The sequence below is a fragment of the Sorex araneus genome, chromosome 11, assembly GCF_027595985.1.
Source record: "Sorex araneus isolate mSorAra2 chromosome 11, mSorAra2.pri, whole genome shotgun sequence".
NCBI classification, from domain to species: domain Eukaryota; kingdom Metazoa; phylum Chordata; class Mammalia; order Eulipotyphla; family Soricidae; genus Sorex; species Sorex araneus.
In genome coordinates this window covers 33,538,108-33,556,745 of record NC_073312.1, presented here as the reverse complement: position 1 = coordinate 33,556,745, position 18,638 = coordinate 33,538,108, and the positions used below count along the sequence as shown (strand labels likewise).

The window sequence follows — 18,638 nt, the reverse complement described above, 5'->3', positions numbered from 1 at the left end:
CCAGGATCTAGCAAAGATATAAAGGTGCAGAGAAATAGAACAGACTCACTGAGCTGGGACAGTCATTCGCCCCTTTACCTCATCAAAGAAGGGGTTGTTCCCTCTCTTGATCCTAGTGCGGTGGGTCTGCCCACAGATATGAACTTTGACCACAGGTTTTATGTTGTTGCCACTTAACTGCCGGCCCTCGATCACCCGGACGCGGATCTGCAAACACAAAAAAGACATTTTCACTGATCCTTCCACAGCACTGGTGTAGGACCCCTGAGAAGTCATGGCAGCTTTGCACTTCACTGAGACTCATGGACTGGAAGGAACTGCCGGTGCTCATTTCCAAAGTGGAGAGCAAGCAGAGTTGGGATGCAGAAACCAAGAGTGGTAGTGGGGTGGGAACAGTCCAATGTTAGTACAAGAAAGGGCAGGGCAGGCTGAGGCCATTGCAGGCCAGAACCCAATCTCCTTCCTACCTGTTTTTTCCCCCCTTTTTTTTTTATGACTGTGGAAAGGACAGATTCAGCCTTGAGCTGTCTCCAAGCCAAAGGTAGTGCCCACAGCCATGAAAAATACACTGAACATGTTTATAGTTTTATACTAGCTTCTCCTATCATCAAAGGAAAAAAGGAAACAACTCTGCTTCTCTGGAGTCTTTTTTGACTTAAAGACTCCAACTCCTCCATCACAAAATGGGGAGCCCTCTTTGTGGGATTATATATGGATCCCCTTTTCCTCAGTAAGCCACCGCCTGCAGGAAGCCACCCTTTCCTCCATCCCCACCAAGGCTAGATATTAGGCAATACAGCAGTTGAGAAGGCGGAGGCCATGGGGACCACCCATACCTGGAAGTCCTGTGGCTTGTTGGACAGCAACCGCCGGTTCTTGCCTTTCGTTAGCCTCCGTGCAAGCTGAGCTTCGGATCCCATCCCCACTGGACCCTTGGGCCCAGGGCCCCTGACTGGGTTGTCCAACCTGTCCTCACCACCTTCATCTTCCTCCTCATCTCCTAAAACACCAAAAAGGAATCCAGTCAGAGGTAGCTGTTGCTCTGGAACTGTCAGAACCTGAATGCAGTTTTCCTACACACAGGGAGTAGTCTGCAAATTTCTTAAAGTGACAGAAGAAGGAGATGCTACTTGGTGACACTGACTCAGGCCATGAACTTGCGGGTTGTTTCTTGAGGAAAACATGTGCCTGGTGCTTCAGGGCAAAAGAGTGGGCAAAGATGTTGGTCTCGCTATACACTGAAATATACTCAGCTATTAGAAAAGGCAAAACCTTGATAAACGGAATAGCATGGATGGAGTTGGGGGTTGTAAAGCTAAGTGCAGTAAGTCTGAAAAAGAAAGACACATATCAAATGAACTCATTTTATATGAGGACTATAAAAAAAACACAGTAAGGGAACAGATAAAACCAAACCCAAACCAACCCTTGAAGAGTGCCAGGAGATGGTTCAGTTGCCAAAGCACCTGAGTTTGAGCCCCTGCTCTGGTGCCTGTGCTGAGCTCCGTCCTGGCAATGCTGAGGTCGGTGATCCTCACCATGACAAGCAACTTCCAGCTGCACTGCACCTAGTGGTGTGTGCACACTGCAAGCTTCCAGGTGAACACTACAACCAGGAGGTGCACAAATATCACAACTAAAGGAGTGCAATCCTGGAGGGCACCTCCACCGAGTGTGTGAGCACCACAACTTAATCTGTGGCCCAAGGAGCACCACAATTGAATGTCTGAGCATCACAGTCAAGGGAGAGTGTGAACCACAGTCATTGGGAAAATGAAGGGAAGGGAATGGGGCAAATAAATTAACAGAAGATTACACTGATACTTGGAGTGAAATCACAGAACTGAGGTTGCCAGAGGGAACCCAAAGGGGGGCAGGGTTGCAAGGAAGTGGAAGTAGAGGGATTTCTGCACTTTGATGGTGCTATGGTTTGACAACTTATTTTTTGGAAAAGTGTCTAAAAGGACTCCTAAAACATTCACTGATGTAAGCCATTGTGACTTTGATGAAACCAACCAGCAGGAGAAATTATGCTGCTCAGATTTGTTATATAAATTATAATTTGCTATAAATTCTATCTCAATGATCTCATTTGTAAAACAGGAGAAATCATAGTTGTTACCATTGACTTATTTTCAAGGTAAAATCAATCTATATGCAAATCCTCGAACACAGCATCTGACACAAAGCCCAATAAATAAAGCTTTAAAAAATGCTGAGAAATTATTGGTAGATGACACACAAAAACTATCTTGAGGGCAGTGATGGGCATATAGGGTAGAGTGGGGGTATGGAGCAATTTGAAGTGGCCTGGGGGCAGGGGCACAGAATGAGGGCACACATTCAAGGAAACAAAAAGGATCCTGGGAAGCAGAGTGTCACAGTTTAGCTGGGTAAGTCCACACTGTGCACCACCCTTGATTTGGACCCAGCCCACCCAAGTTTCACTCTGCTCTTCCTGGACCCATAACTCTCTCTTCTGGTTCAGATCAGGGACAGAGCTAAGATCTTCATGTACAGCCTACCATGGCAATGGACATGGGGCCCACACACTCGTTGAAACACATAACTCCCTTCTGACCATTCTGAGTAAAAATTTTCATGGACTTTTATGAACTTTCATGGACTCCCCGCTTTGGTTCTGACTCACTGAGTCTGACTCCCACTCTGTTCTGTAGCCTCTGTTCCTTTGCCCCGACTCTTTGGACCCACATTTAATAGTCCCCCACCCCCCAAAACACAGACTCTCAGAATTTAACACTAGAAGGGACTTTAGAAAAGTCAAGGTCAACCTGCTTATTACCTCATTTTACAGATAGAAAAACTGGTTCAGAAAACTACAGTGACTTGACAATAGAGGTTGATGAAGACAAGCTGAAACCAGTGCTCAGTCTTTACTGGCTTAAGTCTGGATTAAAACTGAAACTGGAAGGAAAACACTTCATTCCAGTGAAGGAGATGCTGTCCTCCTAGTTCCTTATCATCTTTGTCAGGATTAAGAAAAGCCCCACAAAAAAAAAAAAAAAGACCCACAGAAGGTAAGGTCAAAACAGCTACCTCTGTGCTCTTAAAATAATTAGGTCTTATGGAAACAACCTAATGTCCAGTGACAGAGGAATGGATAAAGAAATTATGGTGTATACGTACTCACACACATATATATAATGGAATATGATCCAGCCACAAAAAAAGATAAAATCATGCAGTTTATTGCAATATGAATGGAACTATAGGGCATATATAAAGCAAAAATATGAGAGAGAAACAAATACTGAATAATCTCACTCATCTGTGGCACAGCAAAGGCAAAATAAGGGAATATACAATATCAACAAATAACAAATCCTTGACCTGGGATTACAAAATGCAGATTACAGAGCACTGGGTACTGGGGAAGGGGAATGAAGATGTGGGCTAGGGGTGGCATAGGGGCAGAACTGGAAGGTCTTTGGTGGAGGGGTTTCAGCAACTTTGTATATCAACACCATAAACTTTAACACCATTATAACCATGTTACCCAAACTATAATTATTATTATTTTTGTAAAATTTAAACCCAAAGGTAATATAGATTTCTTTGTCCCTATTCTTGAAGTGACTTCAAAAGAAGGGCTGACCTGTTACGCCAGACCCAGCCTCTGAGAGGAGCCTTCCTCCCGCTCTCTATGGGACTCCCTCTCGTTCCTCGTGAAATACACCCTCTTGGGACAAGCCCTCCCTTTCCCTCTGTGAGGGAGTGATCCTACGTCCTACCACACTTGGCTCTAGCCTGTCCTCGCCAAAGTCCTAATTTATTGCTAACCTCACAATTGCCCACAACCATACACACTTCAGAAGCAGACAGTGTACCCTTTCTTTCCTTGGGTCTCCCTCAATCCTCACTGTACAAATCTTGAGTTACATCCAAAGGGCTTGACTGAGTGGAAGGGAAGCCTGCCCCTCCTCCCCTGCTAAAGCCTTCTCATAGTCTGCAGCAGTTTGGCAAAGCTCCTGCAGATCTTAGGAAGAGCACCAGACAGCTAAGAGGGGTGCTCCTCCCAACTCTGGCACCAGCCTCAAGGAGGCACAAAAGCCAGACTCCCTGTCGCAGACCTGTTCTGGACCAGGCAATGGCTGGGACTCATGACCTGAAAGCTCCTCCAACAATGGAGACTAACTTCCCTTAACCAGTTTGGTTCAAGTGGGACTTCCTTCCCTGTTGTTGCCCTTGGGGGTCCATGGTTGCCTGTAGCAGCAGGAAGAAAAGGGGGGCAAATAATGCGCCTGGACAATCTTAGAATCTGCACAAGTCCCCACAAATGCTCCAGAAACAGACAGCAGATAAAAAAGGGCCAATTTCTTCTATAAACACTGTCTGCCATTAGGACTTCAGGCTGAAGGAATAGACGAAAGGAAGTCAACCAGTCTTGGTGACTGGCCACATTTCTGCAGAAGGCAGAAGGCTATTGAGCAGGAAATTCCCCCTTTACGTGGCAGGAAGTTTCTCAGGATTAAACAATGCTCCCCTAAGTGTTCCACAAAGATGAGGGGGGCCCTTAAGACACTGTACCCATACCCTTCAGCACAAGTTGCGTCATTACCTAAGAGACACAAGTTGTTTCATTACTGCCCTGTAAATAAGATCTAGGCAAGATTCTGAACCCCTGCCAAGTAGATCTACAATAACTCTCTCAGAACCACAGAGGGCAAACATAAGTTAGGGACCGATTAGTAAGCAGCTGCCTATATTGCTAAACTGGCAGGGCCTGAGATCATTGACTCGATGCCAAACTTTCGATGTGTACAGGGTCCTGGTTCCTCTGGCTACTGAAGGAGTTTGCCTCTGCAATTTCTCCCTGTTCCTACTCATCAATATCCCCTCCCTACTAGAACATTCAAAACAAACATAACATATTCTGAAATATCTTCATGCATTTTTAAACACCAGACGGTCACTTGAGCTCATAACACTTGCTCTGGTTACGATTTCATTTTTCTGCTCATGTTTACTGATCTCTGACTGATAAGGTCTTTACAATCCCCAGTAAAAATGCCTCCCACCTGTCCAATGATCCCCATGCCACTCAGTCAAATCCGCCAACCATTTTTTAGTTTGTTTTTGGGCCACACCCAGTGCTGCTCAGGACTTATTCCTGGCTCTGCATCCAGGAATCATTCTAGTAGTGCTTAGGGAACCATATGGGATGCCGGGAATCAAACCCAGTTACCTTCATGCAAGACAAGCATTTTACCTATTGTACCTTTGCCCAGATCCACTAAGCTTTTGTCTACAGCCAAAACTGAGCTGCTTTTCATGTGTGACCCTCATTACAAGTGATGCTCTTATGAACACTGAGTAATAGTTCTCTAGCAACTTAGCAAAACAAATCTTCATAATTCCTGGGATATACAGTGGACCTCTTTCTAGAAGTTTATTGGCAACATGCCTGCAAACTATTCCTGCACTTATGCCAATGAACCTTCCCTACACAGTGTTGAAGGATTGGCAATGCTGGGCAACCTAGGATATAGCCAAGTGTTTTTCTTGACTGTGTCATTCTCAATGGCTTTCAACCTCAACTCTTTTTCTGGCTCCCATACTCTCTTCTCATTAAGCATATGTGAGAGGGATATTAGTTACTCAGTTGTTATCCCTTAGATGCCACCATCTTGCAGTCTAACCAGAGGATTGTCCTGTTAGAGCTTCCCAATTAAGCCAGCTCCTAGGGATGGCAGAGAAAGGGGTGCTTCTCCAGTCACCATGAGTTTCACCTTAGCCTAGAATATAGATTTATTCCTACTATCTGCCTTCTACCTGCCAAACAGCCAACAGACCCTTCATGCAAACATTCTCCTCACTCTCTCATTCCCCCCCCACCTGATCACTAATTGAGCCAATATCCTATCTAATCCTCTTCCATTCCATAAAGGACAGTCCTTTTTGGAATATTTTGTAGTTCAAGTAGATATTTCTTTTATCCCTATCACCCAATTTATTTAAATTTAGGTAACAAAGGTTTTCAAGTGTATATATGCACCTAAAATTTTAGAGATGTGATGTCACCGCTCCATCACTCCATATTTACTAGCAAAGCGCTAATATCCTTTACATTGTCTACTCGATTTCTTTAATTCAGTCTACTCCTCCCTACTTTGATAATCTCCATTGTGTGGTTAGAGTTAAGAGTTTATTTTCATTGAATATAATTCCCTTATTTTGTTTCCTTTCCTTACTGCAAATTCAGAATAAAGGGCAGGTATGATATCATCAATACCATATATGCGGAGACCATCTGGTATTTGTTATTCTCTTGACTCACTTCACGTAACATAAACCCATCCAGTTTCATTCATGTTGTAGCAAAGTAGAGGAATTCATCTTTTCTTGCAGCCGAGTGGTGTGTTGTGCATATTTATCACAACTTTTTGAGTTCTGGAGATATCTTAAAGAGCTAGTGTGCATGCTTTCCGTGCAGAAAAACTGGACATGATCTCCAGTACTACATAACTCCTCAAGCACCACCAGAATTACTCCCCTAAGCAACAAGCTGGGATTAGCCCCCTGAGAACCTCTGGGTATGACCCATAAACCAGAAAAGGGATCACACTCCATAGAACACGGAGACTAACTTCAGTTTGTTGAGTGGGAGGCTTTATCTATTAGTTTATTGGTCTATTGTTAGGTCCTTTGATGCTTGACAATGTGCTGCAATGAGCATAAATATATGTCTATATATTTTTTACAAATTAGAGTTCTTGTGTGCATGGGTCTAGGTGAAAAATGACTGGATAATATGGCATCACTGTTGTGATTTTTTTTTTTGAGAATCTCCAAGTTATCTTGCATACAATCAATAAACATCCCCACCAACAGTGAACAAGGATTCCTTTACTTCACATCTCCAACAGTACTTTTGTTTCCAGACTTTTGGGTATAGACCATTTTCACTGGTGTGAGCTGTTATTTCATTGTTTTTACTTTGCATTTCCAAGATAACATATGAGCATTTTTTTCAAGTGATCATGTTTTCTTCAGAAAAGTGTGTGTCTGTTCAGCTCTTCTTTCCTCATTTTTGATGGGATTGTTTGTTTTTTGATTGTTGAGTTTTGTGACATGTTCCCATAGTGTATTCATATGCCAAAACCAGTAATAATGATGCGTATCATTCCCCTGACCCTGAAAGAGCCTCCGGTGTGGCACCTTTGGGAAGGACAAGTAAAGAGAGGCTTCGAAAATCTCAGGGCTAGGACGAATGGAGATGTTACTGAGATCGCTCAAGAAAATTGACGGTGAATGAGATGATGATGATGATATATGTTTTGAGTATGACACAAAACTCCACGATATATCCCTTATATGTTTCTGTATGTCTTGAATATTAGTATTTTTTCAGATGGATGGTGTGAAAATAATTTCTCCCATGCAGCAGGATGTCTTTTTATTTTAGTGATAGTTACTTTTACAGTATAGTAACTCTTTCGCTTGATATAATATCACTGGTTCATTTTTACTTCTGTTTTTCTTGAAATGGCACTAAATCACTGAAGATACTAGTGAGCCAATATAATGGAGTATTTGCTTATTCGATGTATTTCAATTCAATGTACTTTATAGATTTAGGTCTACCACCTAAGTGTTTGGGCTGGAGCGATAGCACAGCGGGTAGGGTGCTATCACCATGTAATGATACAGTACATGGCTATTCAGTTTTTACAACACCTTTTGTCGAAGAGGTTTTCCTTTATTCATTGCACACTCTTTGTCATTAATTGTTAATTGTTCCATTGTCATTAATTAACTATCATAGCGCACAAGCTTATTTCTGGGCTCTCAATTCTAGTCCATGGATAAAAATCACTGTATCACTGTCATCCTGTTGCTCATTGATTTGCTCGAGTGGGCACCAGTAACGTCTCCATTGTGAGACTTGTTGTTACTGCTTTTGACATATCGAATATGCCATGGGTAACTTGCAATGCTCTGCCATGCGGGTGAGATACTCTCAGTAGCTTGCTGGGCTCTCCGAGAGGGGCGGAGGAATCAAACCCTGGTCGGCCACTTGCAAGGCAAATGCCCTACCCTCTGTGCTATCACTCCAGTCCATGGATATAAATATCTCAATATTTTCTATTTCCTCGCTTTAATCCTGTTTTTCTAGTATCTTACATTGCTAACTTTTGCTCCAACATTAGTTTAATTTCTGAGATGAAATCTTGTTAAGAGTTGCTACTTGGCCATATATGCTGCTAAAGAAATTGTCTACCTCTCCCCCCTCACCTCTTCCATTCATGTAGGATTGAGATTAGAGGGAAAGTATTTTATATCAATTGTGTTTAAACCTTTCAAGAAGGTTATTTAGCTAGCTTAGTGTTTAACTAAACTTTTTTTTAAACAAGACCAAGGTCTAATGCTATTTTGGGATTCTGAAATTAAATGAAAATACTTATTTCAGAAATGCATTTAATGCTTTTTTTTCTTGTGACAGTTGCACAAATTAGCTTGAATTCCATAGGTCCCTGAGTTATTTTTATCATAAAGCCACAAATGTATTATAACAAGGCAAATTGTAATATATATAATCCTGAACTCAAAAAAAAAAGTTGCTACTTGATAAGAGAACGTGGGATAAAGGTTATTGCAAAATAAGAACAAAGGGCAGGTATGATATAATCAATGTAAGATTAAAAGAACAAAGCAGAATAGTAGACAGTAACTTTTTTTTTTTTTTGCCTTTTGGGTCACACCCAGCAATGCACAGGGGTCACTCCTGGCTCATGCACTCAGGAATCACCCCCAGCGGTGCTCAGGGGACCATATGGGATGCTGGGATTTGAACCCGGGTCGGCCGCGTGCAAGGCAAACACCCTACCTGCTATGCTATCACTCCAGCCCCTAGACAGTAACTTTTGAGGCATGTAAATGTTTTGGAGCGAACATGTTGATTAAACTGAGATGTTATATAATAAACTCTTCTGGGTTTCTTGCATGCTGGAAGTCATATAAATAAATGCCTGCATTTGATCATAAGCAATTCATTATCCTCTTCTCTGATCACCAATCATTAGGTGAATGATGTGTGTCCCAAGAATTTTTTGGAATTGTTCCAAATTATAGACCAGATCAAAAGTATCACAAAGTAGCCACTAATCAAAGAGTGATGATGCCAACACAGGCTTACAGGAAAATCCTAGTAGTATTTGCCTTAGATTAATTGGAGCTGTGAGGAAGTCTAGGAATAATGTGTCTAACTTTAGGCAAGATAATGTTAACCAGGGAAAATGTTCAATGTGAGGGCTCCTCAAAGTGAAATTCAAATTAGCATTCAAAATCTCCTGGAAGTCCCAGTTTGAGGAAGGTGGGGAGCTTCATACCAGTTAAATTATACTTCAAAGGCAAGTGCTAGAAACCTGCAATTGTAAGGTTTTTCCCGATAATTTAATTATGCCTAAACTTAAAAACCACTTATCTATTATAATCAGTTTGTTTTCCTAAATATTCTAGAAAAAAGTTGACTCAATAAAAATCAGTTTGCTGCACAAAGCAAATTATAAACCTTACCCTAGAAATAAGGTCTGCAAGTCTACAAACTGGGTTATCATCTTCTACTTGAGTTTTGAGGCAGTCCCTTGTTCTGAAAATGGTCATGGTTCTCTATGGACAGTCCACAGGCACAAATGTCTCAGCCTAGCACTCTAACCCAATACTCAGAAGCATTCTTCACCTTTACTCTAGCACAGTAACACTATCGTCCCATTGTTCATAGATTTGCTCGAGCGGCCACCAGTAACCTCTCCACTGTGAGACTTGTTGTTACTGTTTTTGGCATGTCAAATACACCATGGATAACTTACCAGGCTCTGCCGTGTGGGCAGAATACTCTTGATAGCTTGCTGGGTTCTCTGAGAGGGACGGAGGAATCAAATCCAGGTTGGCCGTGTACAAGGCAAACACCCTACCCACTGTGCTACCTCTCCAGTCCCTTCCCCTTTATTGTGCCTTTCAATGAATCAGTCATTTGTGCAATTCACTAGGATTTCTCTGGGGCTGAGGAGATGGTACAGCAGGTAAGGCACTTGCCTTGTATGAGGCAAATCAGGCTTCAATTCCCAGGACCCCATATAGTTTCTGAGTCTGGCCAGTAGTGATTCCTGAGCACAGACCCAGGAGTAATTCCTGAGCAATGCTGGATGTGGGCTCCCTAAAAAGCAAAACGCAAAACTAAAACTCACTAGTGTTTCCAAAAATGCTCTTTTGAAAAACCAAAGCCCTATAATATGCCCATTACCTAGCTACCATTCATCTAATCACTCAATCAACCAAGCATTACTTGGACAAATATAACTTTGCAAAGGCTGTTCCAGGCACTAAGAATATATTGATGAAATAAATACTCAGTGAAAAAATTACTTTGCCCAAGAAATTATCTCCCATACTAGCTGGCTTAGTCTTTTTTTTCCTGAGGAATTTATTAACTCTCATCCTTGATGAGGAGCATTACTTATTATTTTCTCTCTGTCTCTGTCTCTGTCTCTGTCTCTCTCTCTGCTTTTTGTGTCATACCGGGCAATGCTCAGAGTTTCTCCTGGCTCTGCACTCAGGAAATATTTGTGACAGTGCTTAGGGGACCATATGGGATGCAGGGGATTGAACCTGGGTCAGCCATGTGTAAGGCAAATGCCCTGTCCGCTGTATTATTGCTCCATCTCCCATTACTTTTGTATATAATGGAAAGAGGAGTTATTTATTTATTTTTTTTTGCTTTTTGGGTCACACCCAGCGATGCTCAGGGGTTACTCCTGGCTTTGCACTCAGGAATTACTCCTGGCGGTGCTTGGGGGACCATATGGGATGCCGGGGATCGAACCTGGGTCGGCCGCGTGCAAGGCAAACGCCCTACCCGCTGTGCTATCGCTTCGGCCCCAAGGGGAGTTATTTTTGGCAGGGTCTTCCATGCATTGCTCCAAGCTCTTGGGGATCTCTCCTAGTGATCATCAGCCAACCATCTGATAATTCCATTAGCCTGGGTAACAGTGTATCTCAGACCCAACAGTACAAGCATGCTCCAAAGTCATACCTAGTGGTACTTGGGGGCCATGTGGAGCTGGGGATTGAACTCCAGGTCCTTGCATACACAGGCATGCACCCCTGCCTCCAGAACTCCTTTGACTCCTGAGCTCTACTGTTCCTGTTATTTTTATGAGAATCAGTTTCAAGGATGAAAAAAAAAATTGTGGGCCAGATGTCATGTTGCTGTCACTAAAGTATGTAGTGGCAGGCGGTGCAGCCAGTTTGTGCTGTTTCTGTTTTCTCATCGCTCTTCTCACCTTTCCTGAAAACTGTTGTTAATTTCCCCCATACTGTCTGCCTTAGCATGGAGTTGAAGTAAGTATCCAGATATTTTTGTTTCCTTGAAGACAATTAGCACATGTTTTTTTTAAAAAGTACTTCCTTGAACTATCCAGATAATCTCGGATATTGAAACACTCATTAAAGTATCATTGTTTCGTTTTAGGTAAATTTTGAGGACTATACTTAAAATAGTACTCGAGTTAGCTTTGGTGAGTATTAATCACAAAGACAAAAGACAGCCTTTCCAGATCAAAGAATCCTGTTGCTTATAATGTATTGACTTGTTCTGTGAGGATCATACCCCAAGCAGTGCTGAGAGGCGATTCTTGGCCAATGGTACTGGTTGATCAATGCTTGGGCTCAAGGACATAGAATTGCTCAGGCACTGTGATTCCAGGGGTTACCCAGGCAAGTACTTGGGGGCCTCCAGGGCTATACTCAACAATAATCACGAGACCAGTGGTGCTGGGGATCAAATTGGGATCAGTATGCATGCAAGGCATACTACTTATTTCTACACTTTCTCTCTGACCCCATTTTCTTTTTGGAGGTGGACACACCTGGCTTTTCTCAGAGCTTTCCCCTAGCTCTGTACTCAGGGATAACTACTAGTAGTGTTTGGGGACCCATATGTGGTGCCAGGGATTGAACCCAGGTTGAATGCAAAGGCTTTACCCACCATAATATTTCTCATCCTTCCCAGTTGACTCTAAAACCCAAGAATTGGTGTTTTTTTATTATTAAGGAAAAAGTCTCTTGCAACAGGGAAGCAGCATGTTTTCTGGGGTGTCTGAGATTAGGTTATATGACCTATTTTGGTAAACCTCCTCCCATACTCCAAAAAAAGTTGACGAACTATTTATCTCCAATGTTGGGTCCCTATGGTACAACTTTTCCTCTTCATTCTTTTTCTACTTAAAAAGGAGAAAACCATGATACAAAAGCAGAGATAGGAGAGATAGGTTTGCTGGCAACCAGCAGAGACTAGGAGCTGAGACCAAATGTGAAAAACAGCATTTTAGTAGTCATGAGACACATTGAAGAGAGTAGGTGCCACCCCTGGAGCCTCATAGTGAGGGGACACTACATAGGGTGGAAGCTACTAACCCCAAACAAGACCTTGCTAGGGACCTTCTACATGAGTTTGGAACCCTTGTCACTATGTCTAGTAGGGCAGCATCAAGACAAGAATGACATCCTTTGGGCTCTCCTTGTGGATCATTAGGATATCCCATAGAGGTTGGGTGGGTGTTCACCAGCGTCAGCTTACCTCCCATCCCTGCCACAGTGGTCCCATTGGGATCATTTGGATGTGGAGTTGACGGTGGCTCATAGCCAATCACCAAGTCAATGGTGGCCTGTGTGGAAATAATTCATTGCAAACAGAATCAGTACAGAACATGGAGGTCATAAACACAAAGGCAAATCAAGTCAGCAGAAGTAGAATATGTAGAGGAGGGGAGTAGGAAGATGGGAAGTGAGATTGGAAAAAAAGAGAAGGGTGACAGAATTTTAATATGATACAACACATAAATCCAGGCAGGGTAAGAAAATCAGAAATGTGGGAAAGGAGTTACTTGTTACCATTACCAAGTATGTCACCTCTAAGGACAACTATGGACACTGGAGGAAAGTGGGCACAAACAAGCGTGAAGTTGTACTTAGCCTCCATCCTAGACTGGAGATTGCCTCCAATCACAGAATTATAGTCACAGAGGATCTTTTTAAATAATTAAGTTGTTTGTTTGCTCATGGACTTCTTTATTAATTGCTAGAATTTATTTTCACACTTATTCTCTAAAAGGAATTTTAAGTGACTAGCAAAAAATTACATAGCAATGTGATTCAAAAATTGGATAAGGAGGAGAATCAGGGTTGATTAAAGAGGAAGCAAATATGCAAATAATGAAGATAATTGCCATCTTTAATCCTTCCTAAATTGTGGCCCTGAGATGTCTGAGTCAAGGACAAAAAGGAAAATAAAAACTAGCATGTAAATTTTACTCCTGAAAAGGAAAAACATACTCGGGGCTGGAGCAATAGCACAGTGGGTAGGGTCTTTGCCTTGCATACTGGTAAGTTCAAGTCCCAGCATCCCAATTGGTCCCCCGAGCACCGTCAGGAGTAATTCCTGAGCACAGAGTCAGGAGTAACCCCTGAGCATTACCGGGTGTGACCCAAAAGCAAAAGAAAAAAAAGGAAAAACATACTGGTCCTTTCTAGGAGATAAGGTTATTCATAACATTAAAATCTGAAATGAATTTCTTACATGAGATACTATTCTAGGATACAGTATTTAAACATTTTTAGTATTTTTATAGTTTACTATTTTTACATTTCATTAACCTACAATTTTTTGAGTTAAAAATTATTTTTAAATTCATAAACTTGAATATTTTACTATTGCTAATGCTGGTTACACAGTGTTACTAACCTTTATTTTGCTGCACATATACCCACAACTCCACCTACTGTTATAATCATTTCACACAAGAAAGTAATTTTAACAATATGAGAAAAGACAAACTTCAGAATAAGGGGAGTTCTTTGCAAATAAAGATGGTGTATGCATGTGTATATGGTTATACATACATACAGACCCAGATTTCTAATAAAATATGATATGATGTATAAGATTTAGGACACATTCATAACTAAAAAATTATTCATCAACATGCATAGATCTTACGCTAGCATTCTGTCACAGAAAAATCAAGTTGGTAAAATTGGTTTGTTCTGTGAATGAGAACATAAGATAAAACCATATTATTTGTAAATTAGTGTGTCAATCTCAAAAACAGATTCCTGCTTTTTATGTAGTGAGCTACTTAGATTTTTAATTTTTTTTCTTAAAGGTTCTCATTTCAAAGCCATTCTACAAGAGGAAAGATACTCACCCCAGTCTCTTGCCCTCTTTCATTTAGCAGAGACACTTGTTTATAAGGCAATGATCTGCTCTGATCACCCGTCAGTTCCTTCAGGGTTACAGTGGCTGTTCCAATCAGTCTGCAGGAGACACAAGAAAGCACACAGTAGCCTGAGAAGCATGGTGTCCCTGACCCCACAACCTTACCCACTCCCCCCCTCTTCATCTGCTATCACCTGAATCATCCATAATGAAATGTCAATCGTTTTATTCTCATCCAAGTGAGTGTTTTGACAGTGAACATGTCAAAACACTTCTCTGTAACATGCAATCATGTCAAAGACTCAAACTAAGGAGTCTGAAGTTTCAAGTCATGATTGATTAGATGAGTGAGGGGCAAAGACTGAATGTAGATCTCTCAGAACGCAAGAAAAAAGTTCCACAAAACCAGGCGCTCCTCTGTGATGGAAATTCAAAAGGACGCATGAATACTGGTCAGTGTAGCTACCCCGCTACAAGAAAATCAAGGAGATTTTCTTGAAATCTAAATAGGTGGTTAGTTTACTGATGGGGTTAACTTTCTACCCTACATTATCTGAATCAGCGTTCAAAAATTGGATGTCTGCTTTCCTTTCTCTTCCTGGACCCCAGAAGGTCATCTTCAACCCCAAAAGAGCCCATGCATTCTGCTTATTAGAGCAAAGTACACTAAAGGCAGGAATTATTGTCGTTCTGTCCACAAACTCTAACCCCAGGGTTGAAACACAACATGTTTCTTACTATATATTTTCTTTTTGGTACATCTACACCATGGAATACTATGCAGCTATTAGGAGAGACAAAGTCATGAAATTTGCTTATAAGGTAGATAGGCATGGAGAGTATCATGCTAAGTGAAATGTGTCAGACAAAGAGGGACAGATATAGAAGGACTGCACTCATTGTGGAGTGTAATATAACATAACATTAGACTGACACCCAAGAACAGTAGATACAAGAGCCAGAAAGATTGCTCCATAGTTAGAAGCCTGCCTCATGATTGGGGAGAGAAGGCAGCTGGAATAGAGAAAGGATTGCTAAGAAAATGATGGTTGGAGGAATTGGTCCAGATGGGAGATGTGTGCTGAAAGTAGATAAAGGACCAAACATGACAACCTCTCAGAATCTGTATTGCAAACCATAATGCCCAAAAGTAGAGAGAGAGTATGGGGAATATTGTCTGTCATGGAGGCAGTGGGAGGGTGGGAAAGGGAGGGGTTTACTGGGGATATTGGTGGTGGGAAATGTGCACTGGTGGAAGAATGAGTGTTTGATCATTATGTGATTGTAACTCAAACATGAAAGCTTGTAACTATATCTCACGGTGATGCAATAAAATAAATATATATATATATTTTTTAATAAAGGAAAGAATAAATAAGGCTCTATATCGAGAATGAATATCCAGAATATTTGTATAAGGAGGATCTGATGGGAAAAACACATATGAAATGCATTTCCCAGGGAATTAGCTGGAATATAAATGCAACTCAAGACATTTAATCTTTAAACTAGTGGGTATAGCATGCAATAAGATATATCAGTTGGTGGATAGGGTATTTTATCTTTGTGAAATGCTATTTTTAAAATGCCAAGAATGTCCAGGGCTGTGCTTTCAGTAATGACGCTGAAGAAGGGAAAAAGAACTTTAAGAATTCAAGGTGCAAGAATTGTAAGAATTCAATTACTATACTTTGCTGACATTTGAAGAAATCAGTGCCAATAAATAGCAGCTATGATAGCCTGCAACACCATTTGCAGGAAAATAGGAAATGAAACATCAAGTCCTAGAAGTCATAAGAGATTCCTTCTATCAAAAATCATAGGATAAATGAACCTGAGTGGGGCAAAAGATATAACTCTGGGTTTGGAGGCAAAATTAAAACTCAGGAAATTTATTCTATAAAGAAATCTTCATCTTATTCTAAAATGTAGTAGTTTCTTTAAAAATTATGAAGTAACAGCTGATGTAAACATATGAACATCATTGTTGAACATATCCATATTCCTCCATTCGACTCAGACCTCAAAAATAGGACAGGACCCTCTCAATCAACCACATACCTCCAGTGCTTGCCAATATTAATAAATGACCTCACTTTTGATGAATAGATCTGCTGTATTGCTCAGGTGCCCTGTTGTCTCCAGTGGAACAACTCATGTGCTTTCTTGGCTTCTTAGAAAAGCACACCTTTCTGGCCTTCTTGAACAGAATACCACAAGAAGCTCAACAACTACAAGCAATTCTCATTTCTTCTAAGCTCTCTGACAAGTAGATTCTATGATTGGTGATGAGAAAGAAAATTTATGGCCCTAGAGGGATTAGTGAGCTTTTCAGCCCTTGGAGAAATTAAATCTCCCAATCAATGCTAAGAATTGATGGGGTCTTTAGAGAGTATATTTATTTCAGATGAGTATATTTGTTATATATTTTTAGACAAGTATATTTTCTCTTCACATAAAATCATTATTTCCCTGACAGGCTGCAGCTACAGGTGACTTCACCTGACCAGATGAAAGAGGTGAATCCTTCACCAAAGGTGTCCTTCACACAATCTTTTGTTGTTTTTTATTTTGGTTTTGTTTTGTTTTTTATTTATTTTATTTTTTTCTAAATAAGATCTTTTTTAAAATTTTTTTTTTAATCACCATGTGGAAAGTTACAAGGCTTAAGTCCCAGTTATACAATGCTCGAACACCCATCCCTTCACCCGTGCACATATTCCACCACCAAGAATCACAGAATACCTCCCCCCAACACGCCTGTCACACAATCTCTTGTATATCCCTCATTGCCCCACATATGTAAACCTGAGGAGAATTTATTTCCATGTTTTAGAAATAAAACAGCAATCCAAGGGAATGGATCATGGAAGATGATGAAAATGTGAGAAAATGTGAGAAAATTTAAGAAAATGTGAAAACTGCAGATTTAGAAGTCATCTGACTGATATTAAAGATCTTAATGAGCGGCTCGCCTTAGATATAGACATGTACTGAGTTGTATTTGTCACAATTCCAAGATTTAGAGACTAAGTTTGTGATTAAGACAATGACATGTGCATTCCAACATGTACTGACTTGCTATTGCTAAAGGTGACCTAAATCTTTATCAGTGATAAATAGTTCTTACCACAAACCCAAAAGTACAGCATGCTGAGATGGTGCTAACGTGGAGAGTGGGCTAGTTTGGTTTGGAGCCACATTTCTCAAATTTGGCCCTACTAATGTTGTGAACCAGACAATTCTTTTCTGACAGTAGTCCCATGACTGATCAAATGATCAGCAAATGAGGTACTCTATACTGGTATTCTATTCTCTAGCATCTCTGTCCATTGTCATTTGTTCTCTGCTACACAAAACTGCCATAGGTTTGAGAATGATTGGATTAGCCAATTCTTGTCAGCCCTATGTTTATATCAATTTCCTTTGAGGCCTTGGACAAGTTATCTACCTCTTCGAGATGACTTCATTTTCTGTAAATGGGTGGACTGAAGCAAAGAATTCTCAGATCCTTTTGAGCTCTGAAAGTCTGCTACTAGGCTTGGAGGCATGATATTTTCTATACACATCTATTTAGAAGACAATCTCAGTAAAATATCTTCTTTATTTAAATGGATAGACATGGAGAATATCATGCTAAGTGAAATGAGTCAGAAAGAGAGGGACAGACATAGAGGGACTGCACTCATTTGTGGAGTTTAGAATAACATCACATGAGGCTGACACTCAAGAACAGGGGCCAGGAGGATTGCTCCATAGCTGGAAGACTGCTTCATGAGCAGACGGGAGATGGCAGATGGAATAGAGAAGGGATCACTAAGAAAATGATGGCTGGAGGAATCAGTCAGGATGGGAGATGCATGCCAAAAGTAGGTAACGGACCAAACATAATGACCTCTCAGTGTCTGTGTTGCAAGCCATAATGCCCAAAAGTAGAGAGACAGTATGGCGAATATTGTCTGCCATGGAGGCAGGGGGAGGATGGCAAAGGGGGGGTATAAAGCGAATATCGGTGGTAGGGAATATGCACTGGTGGAGGGATGGGTGTTTGAACATTCTATGATTGTAACCCAAACGTGAAAGCTTATAACTATCTCACAGTGATTCAATTAAAAAAATTAAAAAAAGAAATATCTTCTTTCTTTAAAACCTTTGATATAAGTCAAGTGACTTCTTATTGAGAAATGTAGGAAAATCTACAAGTTAGACTATGTCTATGCTTGATGAGCCAGAATACCCAGCAGGTTTCTGCTTCCATAGTGTTTGTTTAAAAAGGCATTGAACAAACTTAAATTCACACAGGGTGTTAAGAAAAAGGGTTTGGTGATAACAGAAATGTGGAATAATGTGAGTGAAGTGTAAGACAACAGGGAGTGGAGAGACTTGTGACAAAAATTATTTG

At 40.9% G+C, this 18,638-nt stretch overlaps 1 protein-coding gene across 1 annotated transcript in view; it reads right to left on the bottom strand.

The window, feature by feature from the left end:
- Positions 1–18,638, bottom strand: part of MYOF (myoferlin) — a 159,253-nt gene that overhangs the window by 100,362 nt on the left and 40,253 nt on the right. Inside the window, exons 4-7 of the mRNA XM_004607526.2 lie at positions 14,226–14,334; positions 12,599–12,686; positions 837–1,000; positions 79–207 (exon numbers count right to left, since the gene is read on the bottom strand). Of these exons, the coding sequence (XP_004607583.2) occupies positions 79–207; positions 837–1,000; positions 12,599–12,686; positions 14,226–14,334 (490 nt within the window). The remainder of the gene's footprint in view (positions 1–78; positions 208–836; positions 1,001–12,598; positions 12,687–14,225; positions 14,335–18,638) is intronic.